At 42.0% G+C, this 25,043-nt stretch overlaps 1 protein-coding gene across 2 annotated transcripts in view; it reads left to right on the top strand.

Moving 5' to 3' along the window:
* Positions 1-25,043, top strand: part of FHOD1 (formin homology 2 domain containing 1) — a 1,641,100-nt gene that overhangs the window by 1,002,373 nt on the left and 613,684 nt on the right. For both annotated transcript variants that reach the window (XR_013603775.1, XM_078670473.1), the window contains exon 14: positions 1,672-2,615. Coding sequence is in view for 1 of the 2 variants with exons in the window: in XM_078670473.1 (XP_078526599.1) it covers positions 1,672-2,615 (944 nt within the window). In the remaining variant the exon portion in view is untranslated. The remainder of the gene's footprint in view (positions 1-1,671; positions 2,616-25,043) is intronic.

Here is a 25,043-nt window from a genome sequence, read left to right on the forward strand (position 1 = left end):
GGTGTGCTTAATAAAGACATCATCTTCTGCTTTTCATCTTAGAAATGCACACTTGTGAAGGTATCCAGTGATGCATCTCACCACAGATCTGCTCAGATTAACCATACGATACAGTGGTTTGCAGTCCTGTTGTGGATTTGGTAAAGACGTTTTTTGGACTTACTCATCCTGTTTAAGGTCTTCATGCTTCAACAGCATATTATCGTACTATTTCTAGGCAAGAAATCTGTTTCCTAAGTGATGTTGTCCGTCCATTCGTTCATACCCCTTTATTTCCTGTTGCAAAACCCGAAATTGTCATTGCATTCATGTCTTTCTACAATTCACAGAGGCAGGTTTTCACATCCTGTCAGACTGTGCTTACCTGATCCTTGGTCTCAGAATGTGTTGAGGAATTCTTCTGAAATAGTTGTGGGGCCAACGTTTCTGTCTATCTATCCAAGAAGGGCCTTGCAGAGCCCTTGTGCTTGTCAACCCTGTTCTTGTCACCCATGTCATTATTTGAGCTTTTAGAAGTCTGCATATCTTTTATAGTGGTTTCCTTCCAGCTCATGTTGGCCACCATGAAGTTGCTTGGTTGGTTGCGTAAGCCAGGAACTCTGGAAGGTGGGGTCCCTAGGTGTATGTGTTACTGCCCACTCACCATGATGGCTGATGTCTTTAATACCTCTACAGGGCACCATGTGCTATGTCAATACAGCCTATGTAGACCTCCCGAGCTGCACACTCCCAAGTAGGCAGGCATCTCACGTGGGCAAGTGTCCTCAGCGCTAGTCTCACTTCTAGGCCAATCAGGGCAAGAGGAGACCTGCACATGGGCAACAATTACTAAAGTCACCAAAAACTCACCCCTTCAGCCAGCATTGTTGAAGACCGCTACCCTCCTTAATTTCTCACCAGTACAGTCCTCTCTTGTTACCACAATTGCAGAATTCCCTATCCTTGGTAGTGGCACTCCTAGGTAGGAGTGTCGTTTTTCTGAGAGATCCAGGACTCATTGAATGTGGGAGGCCTCTCTTTCGCTCCTCCCAAGGTGTTACCCTCATTGTGACTTTATCTCAGCAACCTGACATCTTTGTCCCCTCACTGCGAGTGCTGCGTCGTCCTGGGGGTGTCTTCCAGGTGCATCCCACCTCTTCACTGCCAGTGTTCTGCGTCTACAGCATTTCGCAATGAGGCCTCATCTACCTCTAATTGTCGCAGATAGCAAGCCTCAGACAGAGGAATGATGCAGTCAACTTAACAAAATTGCCCGCTACCCAGCCCAAGGAGACTTCCCTTCTGCTTCTTTTTGCTGGTATATCCATTCTTGGACAATTGGGTCGCCTGTCTGGTACCCCACCGATGTCAGGACTAAGCCACCCCTCCTGGTCACCTCTGCTGCTGTACAGGTTTGAAGTGGCCACACAGTATGTTTTCAGTTTCAAGTCTTTGTTTTCAATAATAATAAAACAGTTCCATTAATTATTACCAAAGTTTGCAGGGGATTATAGGAAGATTCCTTTCTTGAAATGGTGAAACCTGAATTGGCAGCTTTTTAGAAACTTGGCTAAAACCCACCTGCTGTAGTGCATGCATTATTTACTTATATAAAACATATTTTGTACTTAATCTTATGTAACTGCATTATTGTACACAATGATAATTTTTCCCAATTGTGTGTTTAATCAGGTCAAAAGATCAATCCGCAATCAACCTTTCAACCTAGTTTCAAGCCTAGCACTATCCCAAATGGCAAGAAGTTTATGATGGACATGTTGTATGCGGATAAGAAGTCCTGTCTACTTGAAGTGATGACCGAAGGTGAAATTCTCAAATTGGACTATTCTGATTTAGATAAAATTCAGAAAGTGTCACCAAAATGCCTATTGAGCCATATCCACACACATTGCGAAGAGGAGGATGAAGGGAAACCTGATGTAGAGATTTCTGAGGTCTGGAGAACAACAGGATTAAGAGCACAATACAGCATTGATGCGGAAACAAATGCAAAAGATTTGGAGAACACGTTCATGACTCCTGTGAAAAAGAAATACATGGCAGAATATAAGAAAGCAAATCAAAGTGAACTCCGTATTAAGGATTTAGATTTTTCAGACTTGTGTGACGAAGATGATTTTGATGTTCTAGAGGTAGAAGCGCAAGACTCAAATTGTTTTAGTTGCTTTCCTTCTCCACCTACCCACCCCAACTTCTACTTGCAGTCATCACCATCTTCAGGGGAATCTTTGTTACCACCACCACCACCACTGCCGCCACCCCCACCACCTCTCCCACCACCCCCACCACCTCTCCCACCACCCACACCATCCCAGCTACCTTTAAGTCTAAGAATGCCTCTTCCTTCACCTCCACCTCTTCCTTCACCTCCACCACCTCCACCACCTCCACCTGTTGGAATGCCACCAGGACCAATTCATGCTGAGAGCTCAGCTTTTATGGGGAAAAGGAAGACAATAAAGCTCTTTTGGAAAGAGCTTCGGCCTTCAAACATACCTTCGCGTAACCCATATGGTAGTGGTACAGTGTGGGCCTCCCTGGATAAAGTGAACATGGACACTAGAAAATTGGAGCATCTCTTTGAATCAAAGGCTAAAGAAGTTCCTGCTTCAAAGGTAAAGCATGTACACTTCTATATTTGTCTCTTTAGCAATATTGAACTAAGTATGTTTTGCTTATTATGTTAAACGTGAACGCAGTACATTTTCTGGATACGTTACGGGTGGTTGCAAATAATATTCAATATAAATCTATATTGTTCCTATGTACATCCTCAGTTGTCTTAGACTTACAGGTATGCACTATAAGGTTACATGAAGAGTGTGCAGATAAAGAATAACGCAGGAAGTAGGGTCGACATAGCCCAGTGGCCTGAGCTGGTGCCTTTATAAAGCAGGTACCCAGGTACGAATCTGATCTTGGTGCTAGGCTCAACATCCTGTGATCCTGGGCAAATCACCTAACCTTCCTGTGTCCAAAACGTGTGGAAAATGTGTTTGTGTAATCTCCACTTGATGTGCAGGATCTTATAGCCCGATCCCTCAGTAATGTATAGTGCTCCACTGATTAACAGATAATTTTGCGCTATATAGATACTGATACATACCAACTCAGCCATCGTCAAAGGCATTTATGCCAGAATGTGTTACTGATCTGGAAATGGGTACAAACTTGGTTAGGAGCAGGTCTCATGCCAAGCTCTCCCCATGCTGCTGCATCACTCTTGTCTGCTCCTTGCTTTCTACTTCCTTTTCCCTTACTTTTCACTGCTTTCTCCTTCCTTTTTGACCATTTTCTGAGTGGTTTCTCCGTGCTTTGCTCTCATTTTTCACTGCTTTCTGCTTCCTTCCCCCCAGTTTCGAGTGCTTTTTCCTAGCTTTTCCCTAATTCTCACTGCTTTCTCCTTGCTTTTCCCCCTGTTTGCGTGCCTTCTCCGTGCTTTACTCACGTTTTATTGCTTTATCCTTTTTTTCCCTCATTGCCACTCCTTCCTGCCGTCTGTTTTCCCGCAAGCCGCGCCCACCACCTCCCTCCTCCCAGGACCTACTTATTGGAGGCCACAGCATGACACCATTGAGCAGATCCCAGGTCCAGCTCTCCCCCTGCTGCTGCATCACTGTTGTGTATGTCTTCCCCTTGCTTCTTCTTGGTTTTCTGAGTGTTTCGCCTTGCTTTTCCCTAATTTTTCACTGCTTTCTCCTTCTTGCTTTTCCCCATGTTTTCTGTAGGAAGCTGACTCTCTATATTCTATACCAAAGTAACGTATAGTATGAACAGTCCAGTAGGTCCCCAGAGGTCTAGCTGAAGCTAAATTAGAGTAGTACTAACAGCTCTCGTGTGGTAGTGTGGGTGAGCAGTTAGGCTTATCTTGAGATTTTGTTAAGCATTTATTGTATTCACTCACTCAAGACTGATGGCACAAACTCAGAGACTGAATCCATACCAATTAGGTAAATATAAAATATTTATACTTATGTTTTATTTTCTAGAACCAAGCAGATCTTGGTACAGGTTTGTAAAATATACTTTCAATCATAGAACATTTCAAGAAGTGGAATTGATTTGCAATCGTTACAGGTTTGTATTGGTACAAAAAGCAGTTTAAATTAAACAGTAATTACTTTTGGAGTACTTTTTGATAACTTTTTGATTACATCTACTACTTGGGGTGGTTTGCCTAGCTACCACGACTGGGATCTTACAATACAAGGTAAGTCAGACTTTTCAGGATTTAAGGTAGTTACTTTTCCATACAAAACAGCAGTGCAACACTTAAAACATTTTTGGCACAAAAACTCGTAACATTAGTTCTTATGGGACAAAAATGGTTATTGGTTTTACAGGTAAGTACTGGACTTACGAGTGGGAGTTTTGGGGGTTAGGACCACAGTTCCTCAAGGTCTAGGTAGGCTCTCAAGTTGCACCACCAGCGGCACTGGGGCAGCTTGGTGGAGAGGACAGGGGCCCAATGTTAGCCAAGGTGGCTAAGGGGGCAATCGGTCAGGGACTGCTTATGAGCATGCCACTCGGGTGTGGGAGCAAAGCGCCTGGGGTTAAGGTCAGCACTGCAGGGGCCAACAATCCACACTGGAGCTGCATCGCCAGTGGCACAGGGGCAGCAGGGTGGAGTGTGCCAAGAAGACATCGGGGGCCCTGTGGATTCCAATGGAGATCTGCAGTTCGGTAAAGATGCTGCAGGCTCAAGCAGGGAGACCTGCTGAAGGTGTCCACTGGCTGGAGAGGTAAGTTAGGTTCTTGGGGGATGCCTGGACACCGTTGGTTGGGCCACCCAAGGCCGTGGGGCATAGATTGCAAGGGTGTCTTTTGCCATCGGATTCTTCTTACCAGCTCCGGTCGCGGTCGGAGGTGACCCTTTCGGTTGATGCTGCAGGCATACGCTTGAGGGGGGTTGGGGATCACCAGATCCCAAGTCAGGATCACTGGGGAGACCTCCTTGTGGTGTTCGGCCACTCAAACTCGGGACATGGGCGTCTCTCTGGTGCAGAGTGGTGCAAAATCGCAAAGCCGCCTAGATCCGGATTTTGTGGGTGAGTCTTTGTTTGAGCAAATCTGGTGCTCATGGAAGACAGAGTCTTTACGATGGTGCAGGGCAGGTCCTCTGGGCTCTTGGGGGTCCTGCTGGCTGCTGTACATGCCGGGGATTCGCTGTAGTCAGGTCGGAGTAGGGACAGGCCGGTAGGGCTGGGGCCAAAGCAGTTAAGAGTCCTCTTCTTCCTGGGTCAGCTCAGCTCTTTGCTCCTTCTTCTTTCTTCTTCGAATCTTAGGAGGCAAGATTCAGGGTTGCCCCTAAATACTAAACTTAGGGGGCGTTAAAAGGGGTGTGCAGGTCGGGACTAATGGGTCACTTCCTTGGTGGGGTACACCCCCTATTATGCCACCCTCCAGTGGGAGAGGGGCATAAGGCTCTCCCTAATTGGCTGGATCCCCTCATCTTCAAGATGGAGGGAACTTAGATGTGTGCTTCGCCTCGCCTCCCTCACCTGAGGGATGGGGTTGGCAAAGGAGGGCACACCTCTCCTCCTAGCTTGGTTTTCCTTCAGATTCTACAGCCCAAAGTGGGGGGCAGACCAGGTGGGAGCCAGTTGCTGGGAGCAGAAAGAGGCAGGTACAGCTTACAGGGGTGGCAGGCCTTTGAAGCTTCTCCTTCGTGGACCCAGCCCATCCTCGGGATGGAGGCCCAACATCTCTGCTCAGGATTGGATTTGTTTTTGGACCCAGCTCAGTGGTAGTGAATGATGGGCAGCCATTCAGGAACCACATCAGGGCTGGTTGTTGTTCAGGAGGCATCTCTAAGATATTTGCCACAGCTGCTGGTAGCTTAAGGCTCAGGGGGCTCATGGGGTGTGGCCCTCGCCCTGCCTCGGTCTGGCGCAGATGCGCCCGCCCTTGGCCCGGGCAGGCCCGTGCGCGTCCTGCGCTGCGGGGGCCTGCGGCAAAATTTTAAGCGCCTCCGGGCGCTTACAGGTGATGAAAGCGGGGCAAGGCAGGCTGGGCAATGCAGTTCCCCTGGACCTCCTGACTTCATCCTGGGCAGCAAACAATCCGGGAACAGCACAGATGCCTTTGGCAGTGGAACCCGCGCTGCGGGTGACCGCGGCAGAATTTAAAGCACCTCCAGGCGCTTACAGGTGATGCAAGCGGGGCAAGGCAGGCTGGACAATGAAGTCCCCCTGGACCTCCCGACTTCACCGACTTCGTCCTGGCCAGCAAACAATCTGGGAACAGCAAAGATGCCTTTATTCACTTTTCTCTTCACCAAAGCATGCATCCTATAATGGCTGTATGTGGGTGTTAAGGTACAGGGTCTGTAAGGGTCTCTAAGGGTGGCACAATAGACGCTAAAGCCCTTAGAGGTCTTCCCTGGTCACAGTGTCCTTGGGACCCATGATACCTTTTACAGAGGGCTTACCTGTGGCCAAAGATGTGCCAATTGTGGGTACAAAGGAAGTTTTGGAAAAGAACACAGGCCCTGGGAACCTGATTGTCAGGTATCCAGGGCACATCCACTCAAGTTGCTCAGATGTCAGGCAAAAAGTGGAGGGTACATTTGGAAAGTGGCAGGGGCGTTTTTTAGACGAAAGGGCATTACAGTGAACTGGTGTGGAGAAGGCTGTCTTACTCTAGTATTGGAAATTTCATAGATTCACATGCTTGAATCATTCCCCGTCGTCGCAATGGGAGTCCCAGATACATCAAAAAGGCAATGCGAAACCAATACAAAGCAGAGGCTAGGCCTAGGCCCATTTCAGTTTTGTATGTAACCCATATCTCTTGTTCTGTAAAGGAGACCAACAATAATTCTTGAACCAATCAGGACCCTTCACCCACTAGAACACTCCTGAGAGAACCTTAGACCTTCAGATTTTCTACTGCATGTTGTGCTTGGGAGTCTCCTCTGAGCTGTGCTCAGTTTTCTCTTAATATTAATGAATTTAGAAAGAGTTCTTGACTTCATTTCAACATTCTACATCTACAGTATCCATCTTTAGTGCTGGTTTGTCAACATTGTAGCATAATTGTCAGGAAAGGGAAAAAAGGGTATTTTTAGAGCCTGTGCTACCTGCTCGAAAAAAAGGGTTTATACAGATGACCCTCATGAAGACTGTATTTATTGCCTATATCCCAACCATAAGGCAAAGGAATGCAAGGTATGTCGTACCTTTTCTAATAAAACCTTAAGAGGTCATGAGAGGCGCCTTCATATATGGCTTCAGAAACTCAAAGCCAGAAAAAAGGTGATTTCAAGTGAGGACAGTGATGAGGCAACCTCTTCTTCACCCAGGACGTCACATAAGAGGAGAAGATCACCTCACGCCCATTCATCTGGTGAGCTTCCAGGAAACACCCTTAAAAAGACCTGTTGTGTGTCGCATGGGCGCAGTCCCTCAAAATCTCCTCACAAACATGAAAAGGAGAGGAAGGGACATTCTTCAGGGGATAAAGAACCAAAAAGGGAGAGTTCTGAGCTGCCTAAAACACCCCCTCAAATCAGGCACTCCTTCAATAAGTCTTCTTCAGTGCCTCCTAAAGGAAAGTAATCGAAAACTGTGCTGTCGATGAAGGTTGAAGTTCGCCTGTTGTCAAAGAAAGTATCAGCGTCGATGGCGGCGTTGTGGACTGTCGATGACTATGAAGACGTCGATGACAGCGACGCCAAGGTCTACAATATTGATGACCGTAATTACGACTTCGGGGGTGATACTATCGCCAATGGTTTCCAAATCACTGTCAACTGCTGTTTCTCTGACGATGATGTCTTCTGCGATGTCGTCGTCGATCTCGTTGACGGGCCTGTCAACAATGTGAAAAACGCTGTATAAAACCAAAAAAATTAGAGCACGGAAAATTACACCCGAAATTACCTCACCTAGCAAGGTTACCCCTCTTTTACCTTTTCACCTGTTGTAAGAGCAGGATTCTGAGGAAGATGATGATGGGCCCTTTGGCTACACGAGTAGCCCGTCCCAGCTGCTTGTTAAGTGTCAGAAGGATGATTTTGAGGAGGAGTATGGAGAATATCAAGAATATACTCCTCAGCAACACTACCATCAGGATTTTCAGGAGGCGGTAGTTTGCATGCCTTCTTCTTTATTAACGGACCTACAATTCATGTTGGCTGACTACAGGAAGAGAGACCCCCCATGAGCAGCTCCTCGGCCACGTTCTATTCTGTCTACTCAAAGAGGGTTCAAACTATACTGGCAGAACCTCTACAGAAATCTCCTCCATTAGTCCCTCAACAGGATCCGGGTACTATGGATGATGATCAAGAAGAGGGAGAGCTTAGAGATCCACATAGAGTGTATGTCGACTACCTCATTCCCACGCCTTCTTTTATTTTATTTATTTAATGCAATTTTATATAGCGCAGACTTTACTCAAAGGTGTCAGAGCGCTTCACAATAGAACCAAGTACATTACATGAGGAAATTTACATACTTACACGTTACAGATACAAACGAAATAGATGAAAAAGAAACAATACTGATGGAAGTGTGAGAAGTTGGCCTGCTATATGATGTCCACTATTCTAGTGAGACACCTTGCACCAGTCCAATCGACCCTTATTGATGGTGGTTGTAAAGTCAACGTTATAGAAAGCTATCCTAGTGGTAGCTATGGAGAGCAGCCTTCAAGCTAAGACCTCAGAGAGCAAATTAAGCTAGTTGTTTTACCAATTATAATCTCTTGAGTACCAAATGAAAGTACACCACACAAAGTATATATCAAATAAATATGTATTTATTCTAAACACAACCCCTCTGCACTCTTTATGAGGTCAGAGGTCAAAGTACATTACAAGATTCTGAATTAGCATACGATAAGTTGCACAAATACAGTTATGCCCTAGGGGCTTCACAAACCATATACTAAAATAGTGGTATAAGAACCACGTGAGAAACAGAAAGTAGGCCTAGGGCCTAGGGAATCGCTGGGGCTACACTAAACAACCCATGGTTAGGAAGTAGGAGGCCCAGAGTAGACGCGTGCGGTGTCTAAACACAGCGACGGGTTACCATTGACTTTCTATGGGAAACAAACAAGTTACAAATTTACAATTTAAGGACACTTCCGGATGGACTACGATGGAACACTTTTAGACTAGAACACTTCGAGAGTCAAGACCCACGGGAGCACCGGAGTACTTGTGTTACCTCACCCACGGGAGCCGGGTGCATAGGTGCCAATGGAGCTGCAAAAGTGCTGCATGCGACCAGAGGAAAAGTGTCCGGGTGAATCCAAGGGTGGATCGAAGATCTGAAGAACCTGAAAGCAGAAGGGACAAAGTCTGGGTCACTTGCCAGTGACCAGGATGGCGACGGAAAGCTGCCAGCCAATGTCTGGTGATTTCAGGTGAAAAGGTGAAGTTTGTCTCGTCAGCCGAGAGGTCCAGGAGGCATTGACGATGACCAGGAGCTGGATTCGAGCTGTCTCAAGAAGGATCTAGTTGACTGTGGTGTTGGTATCCGGATTGGACCCAACAAGCCTTGGCAAATGCAACCTACGCAGGATGTCGAGATAGGCTTTGTTGCAGACCAGCAAGGTGTGGGGCGCTTCTCCTATGCAGGGAAGCTGGAGCAAGCCTGGAGCAACCAGGAAAGCAAGTTTGATTCAAGATTGGTCTTCTTGGGGGCTCACTAGCCAACGGGCCAGGAACCGCGAAGACGCGTCAAGCTGAAATGCACAAAGCGGGCCCACGGGACACTCATGGAGTGTGGGCCTCTGAGCTTCCGTGCAAATGGTGCTCGGGCTGGGACTTAAAGCACAACTTCGGGGTACCTCGGGAAGTAGGTGCAGGTAGCAAAATGCAGGATGTCCAGGAGTTCCGGTCCCATGCCTCTTGTGTCCGCCACGGGTCTCAGATTTGCTGTGACCGAAGGTCGGGGTCAGAGATGTCTTGAAGTCCCTGTCCTGTGTCGCAGATTCTTCGGGATCCGGCGGGAGCCTCGAAAATGCAGATCGGCAAAGCTGCTGTTGGTGCCTGTTTGAACAGGGTGGTCACTCCTTGACTACAAGGGAGATGTCTTCCATCTTCCAGTCAAAATGGAATGTCGAAGGTCCAGGATATATGTTTCAGAGTTTCGTCCAGGGTAACCTAAAGTCCTAGGGACTGGGGTTCTATCTTTATAGGAAAGATAGGGAATGGACTAACTGTATGGCCCCTCCTATGGGTGGACCTGGGGAGGGGGTGGTTACACCCCTTCCCCTTTGTCCAGTTTTGCGCCAGAGCTGGGGCTGAGTGCCCTCGCAACCGGTTTGAACTCGGAAATGCATAGAGCACCTTGTGTGCCCCAGGCAGCGTCTGAAAAGCATTTACTGAATGCAACCCACCCTGCCCCAATACACTAAAGCCTGTCTGGGGAGCTGCTGGCACCTCCCTGGACAGGAAACCTATTGTCCAGGCCTCCCCTGCCGGAGTTTCGTCCAGCAGCAGGAGAGCAGACTCGTGTCTGTGGCAGCAGCATCCATTTTGTGATGCTGGGGCTCTGTTTAACTTTAACTGGGTTTAACAGTAACTACATGTCTTCTCCCTCTAGAAGGGTGGAATGCTACCCCCGCCACCAGGCATGGCGGGGGGGGGTAGTATTCCAAAGTGTTTGACACCTTACTCAACATGTTTTGATAAAGCCAAACCAGAGTTAGCATTAACCACGAGAATTATAATGCACTTAATAGTATATGGTATGGCTATATCATAGAACAGCTATAAGGAGATGGTTCCGAAAGCTGCAGAGGTCTCAACTCATGCTAGGCCACCCTCTCACACAAAACCAAGTACTGGGCCTCCAGGATTGTCGAGGCCTGCCATAGGAGTGGCTTATAGGTTCATATGTGTCTATATATATATTCACTGAAAAAACCATAGGTTATAGACCATATATAGTTAGGAATTAGCATTTAAAAAACCTTATTTTACTCACACAAAACCATTGAAATTCCATATATAGTTAGTTGCACTAACTATATATCGCGCACCCGCAATCCACTGCTGATGATGTCACATATTACATCATTCATGACATGGTCAGTGACATCACTGATGACATCACTGATGACATCTCAAATGACATCACTGATGACATCACTGATGACAACATCCAGTGACTGTATGTTTCTATAAAGTTAAAATATGTCTTACATATTGAAGAATGAGTAGATGTATAAGTGTCTGGACGAAGGATTTAGTAGGTGCATGACTGAATGTATGAGTGAGTGATTAAATGTGTCTCACTGAGTGCATGGGTTAGTGACTAAACTGTCTTAATTTGTGCATCATTATGTCTTTTGTTCTGTAAACTGCTGCATGTGTTGATCAGTAGCTATATGAGTAACTATATGGGTTATTGATTGATTGTCCAAGTATTTGTATGGGAGACTGAGTGTATGTGTGGCTGGCTGGGAGATGTGTGACTCTGTGCAGATCAATGTGTTCTTGTATCAATGATTGTATAAGAGAGTAAGTATGTGTTAGTATATGTTTGAAAATGTAAGGTACTCTATGTTTAACTGTATAGATTAGAAAATGGAAGTGTGATTGATTCTTTACAGGACTGACTAGGTGTGTGAGTAACTCCATGGATGAGTGGCAGAGTGTGAGTGTCTGTATAGGTGTATGAGTGCATATGATAGTGTTGTAAAGATGAGTGATTGTATGTATAAATGATTGTATGGGTGAATGAGTGAATGTGTGTGTAGACGTAGGAATCAGTGAGGGCGTATGTAGTAACTAGTATTGGTGTGTCAATGGTTTAAAAAATTATATTCTGTATTTAACACTGGGTGTAACAGAGATTATATTAAAGTGTGAGGAGATGCATTGTATTGTCACATGAATGATATCATCAGTGATGTGACCATTGATGTCAAATGAGATGTCATCAGTGATGTCATCAGTGATGTCATTTGAGATGTTATCAGTGATGTCATCAGTGATGTCATCAGTGATGTCACTGACCATGTCATGAATGATGTAATATGTGACATCATCAGCAGTGGATTGCGGGTGCGCGATATATAGTTAGTGCAACTAACTATATATGGAATTTCAATGGTTTTGTGTGAGTAAAATAAGGTTTTTTAAATGCTAATTCCTAACTATATATGCTCTATAACCTATGGTTTTTTCAGTGAATTTTCAAGGTTTTGTAAATGCTAATTCCTAACTATATATGGTCTATAACCTATGGTTTTTTCAGTGAATTTCATTGTTTTTTTAAAAGCTAATATCTGTAGCTGTAAAATGTATTCTTCTTTAAATCCAAAAATATATTTTATGTTTATTAATCATTTTATTTTTTTATTTTTTTTTTCTTCGCTCCCGCTTCGCGAATCGGGAAGTTTCCCGTTAGGTGACCTTGATGCCGCGAAATAGTCTGCGAACCGGTAAACGTTCCTTTAGCGCAACTGCCGCGATAGAAAACAACATCGTGACGCCTCGCGTCCGCATGACGTTTCGCGTTGTCGCGTGATACGTCATATGACGTGCTACGTTAGCGTACCCGAAAGCGAACCGAGGCGCGAAGCGCAGGTTCACGGAAGCAAACCGGGAGGCGGCGCAAAGCGCGTAACGTAAACACAGCAGGTCATGTGACTTGGTAATAACACTTTTCATTGGTTCATTTCACTTTTGGTTTCCTAATGATGTAAGACTAGGTCATGTAATCTAAAATTAACACTTTTCATTGGTTGAGAACTATTGTTTTTCCCAAATGATGAAAACCCCTCCTTCTTTCCTCAGTCTGACTTTCATCTTTGTGAGAGAAAGACCCTTTGTTACCAGTGAGCAATGGCTTCTTTAGTAGCTTCAGCTGGTGCTTCCCCACCACCTCCACCACATCCAAGGAAGAGAGGACCACCTGCTGAAGTTATAATTCAGCAAGAAGAGGAAGAAGAGGAAGAGGAGGAAGAGCAGGAAGAGAGGCAGTTTTTGCCTGAAGAGCCCAGGCGGTCTCACCGGAAAGAAAACTTCATTTGGCAATTTTTTTAAATTCCCAAAGGCCAGAAAAAAGTAAATGCAAGATACGTAACTTGCCTTATATGTCAAGATTGACTGTCCAGAGGGACCGAGAAGAAATACAGTTACAGAAACTACACAATGCATCGCCATATGACTAGGTGGCATCCTAACAACTACAGTGCTGCACAGTTTCGTAACGATCTAGATAATCCCCCTATTATGGCCAGAAGATCTGTTGTACCGGAAGTGACGGGACCAGAGGGCAGGGAGATGGTGCCAAATATACAAATGAGATTTGGGGAAGTAAAACAAATCTGCGTACATTGCAATGGATTCATTTGCTACAGAGAAAGTAGCATCACTCTGATCAACAGAGCTATTGACAATCATCTTCCAGTTTGTCCGAAACGCCCCAAATAATAAATTCTTTTTTTTTTGTTGCTCCTGTTGAGCCCTTTACAATGAATCGTTTTCGTTCCCCCCCCCAAAAAAAACCAAAAAAAATATAAAACCGTTCAGAAAAATTCAAAAAAAGTAAAAAAATGTTCAGAAAAATAATAAAAAAAATATAAAACAACAAAAACAATAAAAAAAAAAGTTCTTTTCAGAACTACCTCCCAGTTATTAAAAAATTGGTAGAATATTTGGAACTCTGCCAACCTCTATTTCTCTTGGTTCGCTTCCCAGTTCGCTCGCCGGTACGCGAACCGGGAGCGAACCCAAAAAATTTTTTTAAAAAAAAGAACAGTAAGTATAAGGGAAGGAAACAGACAGTTATGTTAAAAGAAAGACAGCTATAGGGGAGTAAACTAGAGATACTATTACCCGTAATCCACTGCTGATGATGTCACATATTACATCATTCATGACATGGTCAGTGACATCATCAGCAGAGGATTGCGGGTAACAGTATCCCTAGTTTACTCCCTATAGCTGTCTTTCTTTTAACATAACTGTCTGTTTCCTTCCCTTATACTTACTGTTCTTTTTAAAAAAAATTTTTTAGATCAGTCAGAAACAGTGAAAGTAATAGAGACAGAGTGAGTGACCAAGAGTGAAGAAGTATGAGAAGAGAGGGACTAAGAAAAATAGTGAAGGAGTAGAGTAATTAAGTAATAGAGAAAGGAATGAGGGAAGTAGCAAAGGCAGGAAAGTGATTCTTAAACAAATGAAGCAGTGGAAGTAATAGAAGTTAAATGTGATAGAAATATAACAAAAAGAGTACAAAACATTTACCTTATAATTGTCGTTAACTTAGTCATTTGTTCTTTTTATACTAAAAAATCTGTGAAAGAGAGAACAAACATTTGCAAAATATTAAAACATGTTTTTAATAAATTAGAAAAAACAAGGGAAAAGATTGAAGGACAAATAGTTTTTCAAGAACTTTGACACTTACAGAAGCCTCTGCTTCTCCATGCCCCTACACAGTCCTAAAAATATACATTTTAAACTAATAGTATCTTGATGCAGATAAAGTGAGTCCTATCTTGACACATTATGCATCTTTTGCATGACTGCTGCATCGGTTTCGTGTGGCATTGTTTTTTTACAGCATGACACATCTGCCTAGATTCATCATTTTATAATTTTGTCCCCTCATAGCAAATCTTTTCAACCGCGACTGCGTCACAAAAGTGACGCACAGTGGCGCAAAAGAGCGTCATAAATCTGTCCCTAACATGTTAAATAATTGATTCAGGATGACAATAAGGTGTGGCCTATCCAGAGGTTTGTTTAAGGTGAGGCCTACTCAGGGTTGCAGATCAAATTTACACTTATTGAAGAATACAGAGGAGATAATACATGTGAACGCCTACTAATGAAGTAAGTCATGTCCACTTTACTCTTGAACAAAGGCTAGACCTCTTCTGTGTCCGTGGACAGACCTAAACTTCATCTGCACAATGTCATTCGTAAACTTAGGAAACACAGGTGATGTAATTGAAAAATGTGGAGTTTATTTTCCTCATTTCACAATCACATTACCTGTGTTGCCTTTGCTTAGGTATCTCATAGTGGAAATGTAGTCTATCATATGAAAGACTACGTAGAATATGAGCACTGTATGCAACAACTTTGACACTTACAGAAGCCTCACCTTCTCCATGCCTCCTACACAGTTCTACATGTACATCATAAATGCAAACAGAACAGAATTAATTATACATGTTAAATGGTTTATTTTTGCTGTTCTCAGAATGTATCAAATTTCACTAAAAACAGTGACTTGAAGGTATTCATCATATAACAGCGGGGAAAAAAAACACAATCAAAATGATTGTGTTTAAAAAACCCATACAACATAACAAATCAGAATTCAGAACTCCTTAAAGTTAACTTACTTTCCATGACGGCGAAGGATGTCCTATGAACAGCTTACACTCTGTTGTGCTGTTATTACTTTCAACCCGCCACTTTCTGAAAGAAAACCTCCATCGTTTTCAAAAACATGTTACATACAATAAATGACTTCTCGCTCTCTACCACACGTTTCCACAAGGCCAAATCGTGTCAGAGCCATTTATAACTCTTGGAATTCTTGTAAGCCAATCCCGTCATGTTGTATTTCCGCAACTTTCAGAATTAAAATGTTGAAGATCATTTTCACATTCCTGGATTACTAATATCTTACCTTTCTTGCTCACTCATGTTCTACATTTCCTATGACACTGATACTGCTTACTATAAAGCAGACTTACACTATCTCTATGACTACTACAATTATTAAATTCTCTACATCACTTTTAATCACAAAGCAATATAAAACAGTAGACAGCATTGCAGACTTACATTCCCTCTACTCCATGTTTTGATTGGCTGCTTGAATTTGCTTATAAAAAGAAACAGTTTTTCTGAATTCATTCAAAGTGCAGTTATTTCAACATGACGTCCAGTGTTATGGTAAGAAGTTATGTCTCTGTACTACACTTATCCTCAAGGCCAAATCGTGTAGGAGCCATTAGAACTTCTTGAAATTCCTCAGAGCACATCCCGAGATTCTTTCCCTAAAATTTTGGTTTTAAAAACACCAGGTAAGAGTTTTTAAGGTCATACGGCAATTTTTTTTTGAAAATTAAAACAGAATCATTGCAGAATGACCAGCCGTTTCTAGACTTTAAATAAGCTGTGTAATGTCCTGATGTTATTGAAGGACCGTCATGATATATAATTGCTGCAGTTACAAAAGTCCTTCCTGATATTGACAACTGTGAAGCCACAAAATTTTTAATTAAAGTTGTCAATTTTGTTCCATCAGGCCTACATCGTTGGAACATTAAAATAACATACTGGCCATATGTTCGTATAAATAATGTGGACATCATTTCAGATTTACATTGGCTACACTCCATGTTGTGATCAGCTGCTTTTACTAGTTTATTAAAAGAGACTGATTTACTGTCTGGCAAAGTTAAATATATAAATCTTTCTGAGTCTACACTAGTACTGCTTGATACCCTACAGTTCTCGCAGTCATGCTGCCATTGATAAGAAAGCCCAAACAGGTGATCTACATCTACACCTTCAGCATGCAATACATCAAGTATATACATTAAAAACTCCTGACAATCTTGCTGAATATTTTGAGAGAATTGTGTTTGGCCTGAACATCTGTCTAACAGATTTCGAATTTCAGACACACTTTCTATTTTTGTTCTATCTGTGCTACATTTCTCTAACACAGAATTTAACAAACTGCAAAATCTTTGATCAGAATTGACCACAATCTCTTCTTTTACATTTTCTAGAGAAAACAAAACATTAACCACTACATTAGCATAGCAGTTGACACCAGAACTGTTTTCAAATTGAAAACCAACAACATCTTCAACAGAATCCTTTTTGTTTCTGCTTATAATTTCAGGGTCATCGACTTTTCGTCTTTTTGCTGCAACCTCCCTAGTATTTGTCACATTTCTTCGTTTCCGGCCTACCACACGTTTCTCAAACAAAGGATATTGAGGCAAATGTGGCGCATACTCTCTTCTTAACCTATTGTATTCCTTAACACAATCTAGATCCGCACAAATGTTTGTGACATCACACTCAATCAAGTACAATCCCGATAAAGTTCTAACTCGTGACAATGCCACATATGCCATACCCTCCTTGAACACAGAACTGCCAATATTCACCAATGCACTGTCTACACTTAAACCTTGCGATTTATGGATTGTCACCGCATATGCCAAGCAAACAGGAAACTGCTTACGGCGAACATATAAGTCTTTTACAAGCAAAAATCTAGCAGAGCAACGACCAATTAGCTGTACTTCCTCAATGCCATCAAATTTAATTTTTAAAAATTCAATTCCATCTCTATTTCTGTATTTCACAAAATCAACAACATTACCCATTGATCCATTTACCAGACCTCTTTCAACATGTAAATTCCTTCTTAAAATTATACGGCAGTTCAAGCACACATTCAGAGTCTTTTCAAAACCTGCAGTTTTAGATATAGTCTTCTCTAATGAATCCAATTTTGATTTCAAATTCTCAGACAAAATAATTGTTGATCCCATATGCTCTACTCTGTCAATAGCTTCTAGTTTCACAATCTCCTGCTTTTCCAAATGCAACATTTTGTTGTTGAATTTGGCACATTCTGCAAGAGTTGGCATCAAACATATTCCAGATTTCTTCTCAGTAATTTTCTGGAAAATATTCTCAGGCACAACATCTTGTTCTGGATATAAATTTGACAGTAATCATGCATGTAAAGCTTCTTTCCCATGCTCGGTCACTTTTCCAATTCTAACATCTTGTAGAATACTCTTGTAAACTTCATCCTTCGCCTGACGCATATTTTCATGCAGTTCAGCATAATTGAAGTTTAACCATATATTGACGTTGCCAATGCTCCCTAGGCACTTCCTGGTATCTTCATGCGTGAGCATTTTGAACACAGGTTGCCCTTTCACTGGTGTCAGCTGCAGAAGATCTCCGAAAACAATGATGTGTTTGCCACCAAATAACACATCATACTCTGTTTTGAGAACTTCTTGCATTCTCAAATGCACAAACGCAAGCATGACATTGGAAACCATGCTTACTTCGTCAATGATAAGAAGTTTCATTTTCCTCAAGATTCTTGAAACTTCAAAACAAGCATCTCCAGATAGCTTGTGATATTGTAATCTGTTGTCATGCTCCACTGGCAGCATCAGTAAACGATGTAAAGTAATCCCTTTAATGTTATGTGCTGCCAGTCCAGTTGGAGCGGTGACAACACAAGACAGCGATGACTCTGTCCTTTCCTGCAAATAGCATGAAATTGCTTTAATAAGGAAACTTTTTCCAGTTCCCGCTTCTCCACTCACGTACAGTCGGACAGGCTTCAACGACGTACATGAACACTCTTTCTTCTCATGACTTAATCCATGATCAATTTGCATGGTAACTTCGTCATATATTTTCCTCTGCTCAACGTTGAGTTGTCTTTCCAACTCTTCTAAGTTAACCGCATCCTCCTGAGCATGTGCCATGGCTCTTTCCACTTCATTCATAGCAGTCGCAGCTTCATTTTCGATAACAGGTCCTCCTAGTGGATCCTGACTCAATGAAGCAGAACTCTGACTGTCCTGAGAACTGTCTCTGGCAATCTCGGCTGCAATCGTTGCTTCCTGCTCAATTTCCGCATTCAACATTTCTACATATTTGGGAAAAGCAGGACATTCTATGGTCTCCTTGGCGGCAGTGAAAGAGTCTTCGTAACAGAGGAAATCTCCAAGCAGTTCCTCTTCTGCACGCCAAGGCTTGAAAAGTTGCAAAAGTGCTAAATAGAAAAACTCCTTTTTTTCAGGAGATTCGCCACTCAATTTTCGATGGTTTACCAAGTGGCATTTTCTTTGCTTGACCAGACATCCCTCACTTCCTATTACAACATACACTCCTTTCTCAGTATCTTCTTTGATGTTCCTCTTGAATATGTAATTTTGAAGAACCTCATACAGACAAACATTGTCGAGGTGTTTGCTTCGATTTGGATAATATGTATCCAACATGTTGGTCTTCAAAATGTCGGTACTGTTTGGCTCCTTTTCCGCCAAATACTCAATTTCCCGCACAGGTTTCAGAACTCGATTACGCGTTGCAGCAAGACCAAGACTCGCCAAAACGATACTCCTGGACTTGGCATAGAGACTTGCTGAAGACAACCGATCAGAGCATTCGTAAGCTCCGATTTCTCGATGCGACAACATCTTCAGACTGAAACTGTACAACTTCTTGCTGAGGCTCTTTTCATGTGAAATGTCCTCCCACATATCCTTCAATTCTGTCTTCTCTTTTTTGGTGATGTAAGATGTCACATACCGAGCCACAGCCATACAGTTATCAGCCACAAACTGTATATCCATGTTAGCATTCCACATGGACAAAATCACCGGGTTGTAGTCGTTGATGTACTTGGACTCTTCGTTCCTCTTCTAATTGTATGTGTTTTTAGGTGATTTCTTCATCACATTATGTCGCAGCGAAGACATCAAACTGTTTACTCTTCCTTTAGAAATCACCGGTCGTGGAAAGCCGAAACGACATTTGGTGTAGAACTTGTCCTTGTTTCGGAATTTACGACGACAGTACTTTCCACATCGATGGCTTTGGAAACGTAGAACTTTTTCTCTTAGGCTTTTCTTCTCCTTTGCGTTTGGAACAGCACACGTAGAATACTGTTGTATGAAACTCATCACTGACTCTTCTGGATCCGTTCCAAATTTAGGTGCATCCTTGATCCACAGCAGCATATGTATATGAGGAGCACCTCTTGCTTGGTACTCCTTTCTCCAGAAGAAATCCAACACCTCTCCAAGAGGTGGATTCTTCTTATTCATGATGAAAGACATCATAGCTTCAAATCTATGATTGAAGTACCTGCATACATTGACTGGATCCAAAGAGCACAGTTCTCCGGGTGTCTTGAATTCGATGTTTTCGATGTTTGCATTTGCCTCTCGTAGAAATTCAAGTAAGTCTTCCCAGCATACTCGGCACAGCTCAGAGTGAGGAACCATGTGGGAGTTCCTAAGTTCCTCAGCATACATTTTAAATCACCATGACGACGGTACCAGTACTCATTAGTACCACGCTGACACGCCATGAGATTAATCAGGTGAGAATCCAAAATACTGTCTTGGACATTGACTTTATCCATAAAGTCACTTGCCGACATGTTTTGAATGTGTATACCACTTTTCAAGATGTGGTTCACTGCATATGACAGTCCAGACAGATCGCTTTCAAACAGGAGATGAAACAAATAGGGAATGCATTGTCGAAACCTAGCATCTCCTGCATACAATCGCAAAGTCCGGTATTCAGAAGCAGGAATTTGATGAGGTCGCTCATCATATCTTCCTCCCTGACCTGTTGGAAAAAGCTGTGGGAAACACCGAGCTTCCAAACTTTCCTCCCAAACACTAATGGGACTCCCTTTGGCTTGTTTCATTTGAAACAACTCAATAGCATTCCCCATGACTTCCTTGGAATGCAAAGGATGAACACTATAATGTTCATATATTTCTTCACTAGTACAGGGTTCTACTTTCTCAATTTGACCAGCACACAAATCGCTATCCTCTTCCTCACTTACTTCCTCTTCTGCAACATATACATTTTTATAGTATTTATTATTTTTTTTCAAATACAATGTTGCCTTTTTGACTTTCCTAACATCCACTAAATCTTGCCATATTTTCTTATTCTTTGTCGGAACCCCATTAACTAAGATAACCAGAGGTTCCTCTTCCACTTTTTCTACTCCAATTGTGTTAATGTTTTTCTTCAAATCTAGAGGCAAATAAACAACTCTTCCCTTTAATCCTCTCTGTAAATCTGATGGAGGCAATTTCCCTGTCTTTGGCTCCATTCTTACAATAGCCTGAAAGGGATGGATACTTTGAATCAAAATAGATTCATAAGTATTTAAATCCTTCAATTCAGAAGGAATCTCAACCAATTCCAGATTATTATGAACTGCTCTAGCAGGCATCTGGTTTTGATTTAATTTGTTACAACAATAAGTACACACACGTTGATCCAATCCCAAATCAAAACAATTTTCTACCATCAAGTATGTTGTAAAATCCTTCCATTCACTATTATTTTCCCTTTCACTTTTTGCATATAAATCCACTAACTTAGTCTGATTCTTATAATAAGTGCGTCGACAACACACACAAGTGAAATTTGGCCTCTCACTTGATTTCACCTCAAAGGTTGCAATTTCCCTCTGGAAATTATCTGTACTGGAAACCTGTACACTATCTTCCACATTACTCTCTTCTTCTTGGTCAATTTCAACATTCTCCTCTTTACTTCCAAAGTAACAAAACTCAATTTCTTCACATATATTCTTCACATCTATTTCAGAACCATGCAAAAGAGCAGCGCATAATTGTTTAAGCATAATTGCTGGACTCTTAGCATAATACAACATTCTAAGTAATTTCCTCACTTTATTATGATGCACTGCTAGCATCCTGAAATGATGAAAAACACTCTGGCATACTCTCCTGGAAAGACAAGCCAGTGAATGCCCATGCAAACCTGTCACTTCTCTCACTCTGCAAGGATCTAATTCTTGCAACAACTTCATTTTCTGCTTCAAACTTTTCTTATTAAATGACCGTATAAAATCACAAAGCAAATTGATGGAATCCTGTCGTACACTGCAAATACTACTACACTTCCAGGTGTACACAGGACCCTTAGGACGTCTTCCTAAAACCTCATTACCTAACATCTCTTCTATCTCTGTTGTCACAAGTTTTTCTTTTTCAACTGGACAACCATCTTTCACTTCATAAGCTCGACCACTGGTGTCCACTGCATGCACCAAATCATTATCCTGGAAATAACTCTCCTCATTAAAAAATGCCTCAGAGCTTGAACTATGCATCCATTCTCCAGAAAAAACTTCACAAAAATTACTACGATTAACTATTCTCTTCCATCTACTATTTCTTTTGAAATCATAAATTGCCTTGTTTACCTTCCTAATTCTATTGATTATCAAAATAAATAACTTACGTTTAATTTCAAATGCCTGATCAATGACTTTCTCAACTATTTTTTTTCTCTTATAAAAAACCACTTTCTGTTCACCTTTCTTAATATTTTTTAACAAATTGCCAATTATCCTGTTGCGGAACATTCGTTTACGAATGTCCCTTAACTGTTGTTTCCTTCTACTATCATGCACAGAGTTATCTCTTGCTCTAGCAGTAACATTTTTCATTGGCCTTTCCTTTCCGTTTGAATTGCTTCTCCTTTTCTGGACTGAAACATTTTCTGTAGTAATATTTTTTTTACTACAGATATTTCTTATGAATGTTTTTGTACTCTTACCCGGTGCTTTCTTGGTGACTTGACAAATATTTTTGTTAGAGGACTGCTGCTTTTTTTCATTGACCTGCTGTCTTTGACGTTTTGCAGCCTTTCTCAGTCTTTCTTTGGTTGGCATGCTGAAATCTTCAAATGATCTGCAGTTGAATCTGTGGTAAAATATAATAAAAAATGTTATTAACCACTATTACCCAACAGTAAATCAATAACAGTCATCAAAAACTTAACACACTACTTAACATTTTTACATAGAAGATTTTTTAGTGCTTGGCAAATTTAGATTACAGAAATAGCAGAAAAGAAATGGAATTTATATTCATTTTACCTGTGCTGTTTTATATGTGAATCTGATCTAATTTTATGAGCATATTTTAATATTTTATTGAAGACACTACACATAACCTGTTTTTGAAGGTGTCTTTATTTTTAAATTAAACGGTTTACATTTTTACTTTTTATTTGTTATAAATTTTTTAAATAAATGTTTATAGTTCCATAGGCTCAAGCACGTCAGCTTCCCATCCTATGTCATACAATTCTGACAAATCTGCATCCTCATCACGTTCTTCTTCTTCCTCAGGATTTAAATCATCCAAGGGATCAACATCCACTGATGTTTCAATTACGAGTTCAATGATGAGGTCGAAATCAACTGATTGCTGATTGTCGCTCATGTTGATGTTGTCTTTATCTTTAAAGAAAGATAACAACAATGAGATGTTGCAGAGTAAGAGACAAATCTCAGAGATTATAATAGTAAAATTGTTTAACAAGAGTAACATTTTGCAGCTATTATTTAGCCATGTCCAGCGATGCTGAGGAGGTGAAGCCTATGTCCAATTTTTCAGTGAACAGGACTCATCTCTTCTTAACCTTGGATAAGCCTCACCGACTCTGTGTCCCCTGCACATACTTAAATGTAAAGGGGCAGATTGATGTTAACTAGCACATCCCCAGGAATGCACCAGTTAACGTGCACCGCTGCTCTGCCACCCATGGTGTGCCGCATTTACAATCAGATAGGACAAAGCTGCGTCAAAACCCTGCGCCTGGTTGAAGCAGGCATACGTCTTGACGCACGTAGGCTGAAAGCTAAAGCAGCAACTAAGTGTCGTGTGCAGAAGTTGCAAAAAAGGAAAAATGGCGTTTAAACCGGTAATGAGCCCATGCTAACTTAACACGGTGTAAAGATATCCAGGATCTACATCAGTTTGGGGTTCACAAACCTGGCAGGTACAAGGCACTGAGGCTTTGCACCGTGCATGTCTCATCCCGAATCATATGTTGTTTCTGAATGAAACAATTTCCCAGACCACATGCTTTGGATTGGCTACTTCTAAAAAATTAAACACCCCTACTATCCCGGAGTTAGAGGAATATGATGGTTGGAGTAATTTTACTCGGTTGTCCATTAGTGATTTACAGGCCCTACTCCGTAATTCTTCCTTTAACATTTCCAGTATAAATCCAAAAGGTTGGCTGCTTTGGCAACGTAGTTCAGATTCTTGCAATTTGCTTGGACCCTTCAAACTCTGAAAAATGGTAAAGTTCCCTGGGGATACATGAACGTTTCTTCTTTATTTGCCCCATTCAATTTGACTAACAAACAAGCTTGCTGTCAATGCGTGATGCTTCCTTTTCAATGTTACATATTGAAAGGTTAGAATCTTTGCCTTTTTCAGTGGCAGAGGCCAATGCTGCAACGTGCCTTATCCACGGTTTAATAACGCTGCGTTTTGCTTTATATAAGTTTTCAAATTGTATGAAATATGTACCAATAGGTCGTTATGAACCTTTAGGTAGTGGTTTTCTTCATGAGGTCTGGTCGCTTCCATACACATACAGATGTTTCAAAGATGACCAAGAAGTTTATCTGAATGGAGAGGAATGCACTGAGACGCCAGATCATTCACTAATGTGTAGGCACATACAGTTACACGGTTCATACAACAAAGACCGACCAAATATGGCTTGCGTGTTGCAAGGCACGCCAGTTCCTGCTATCATCCCCACGTTCAAGTTGTTGGAAAATGGTAGTTATTTGATGCTCAATAATGAAGATTGTTGTGGGTTAATTACAAGTATTCCTTTTATCGTAACAGTAAGTGAACGGGTTATTTGCTGCAGAAATGTTCTATTTCCTCCCACACATGAACATAGGGAGTTTTCAATCTGGCCACAAATACCAACCTTGGGTGCAGATTTCAACGGCATGGCAAGAATAAGGGCTCTTTTGTCTCAGAGAGAGGTGGCCTTGAGTTCGGCCCGTGAAACTTTCGTGCTTCACATAGCGAACACCCGTACAGAGGTGCAGGCCCTTTTAAATACTGATTCGCCTTTGCATTTCACCGAGATGGTTCGGACTATCTTTAACGCGTCCTCCACAAAGGACCTGGCACATTTTTTTAAAGTTGTTAGCAGTGGTCTCGTGACTTCATTTGAGAAAATTTTTGGAGTCATCCCTGCTTTCTTTCATTCTATTTTTTCCACTTTGTTTGGTGGATTCCCAGTTTTACTTGCATTAGCAGCGGGCGCTCTTGTGGTTTTTTACATTTTTAAATATGGATGTCCTTCCTGTGCAAGGTCCCGCCCTGCAGCTGCTGACGCTGTTCCGCAATCGCATGCTTGAATATTATGGCACAATGCCGTTGGCGATATTAAGCACGGCATATGGATTATCTTTTCGATTCTCCTACTTCACCTGTGTCCAGCCTGT

Source organism: Lissotriton helveticus, chromosome 12 (genome assembly GCF_964261635.1).
Source record: "Lissotriton helveticus chromosome 12, aLisHel1.1, whole genome shotgun sequence".
Lineage (NCBI taxonomy): Eukaryota > Metazoa > Chordata > Amphibia > Caudata > Salamandridae > Lissotriton > Lissotriton helveticus.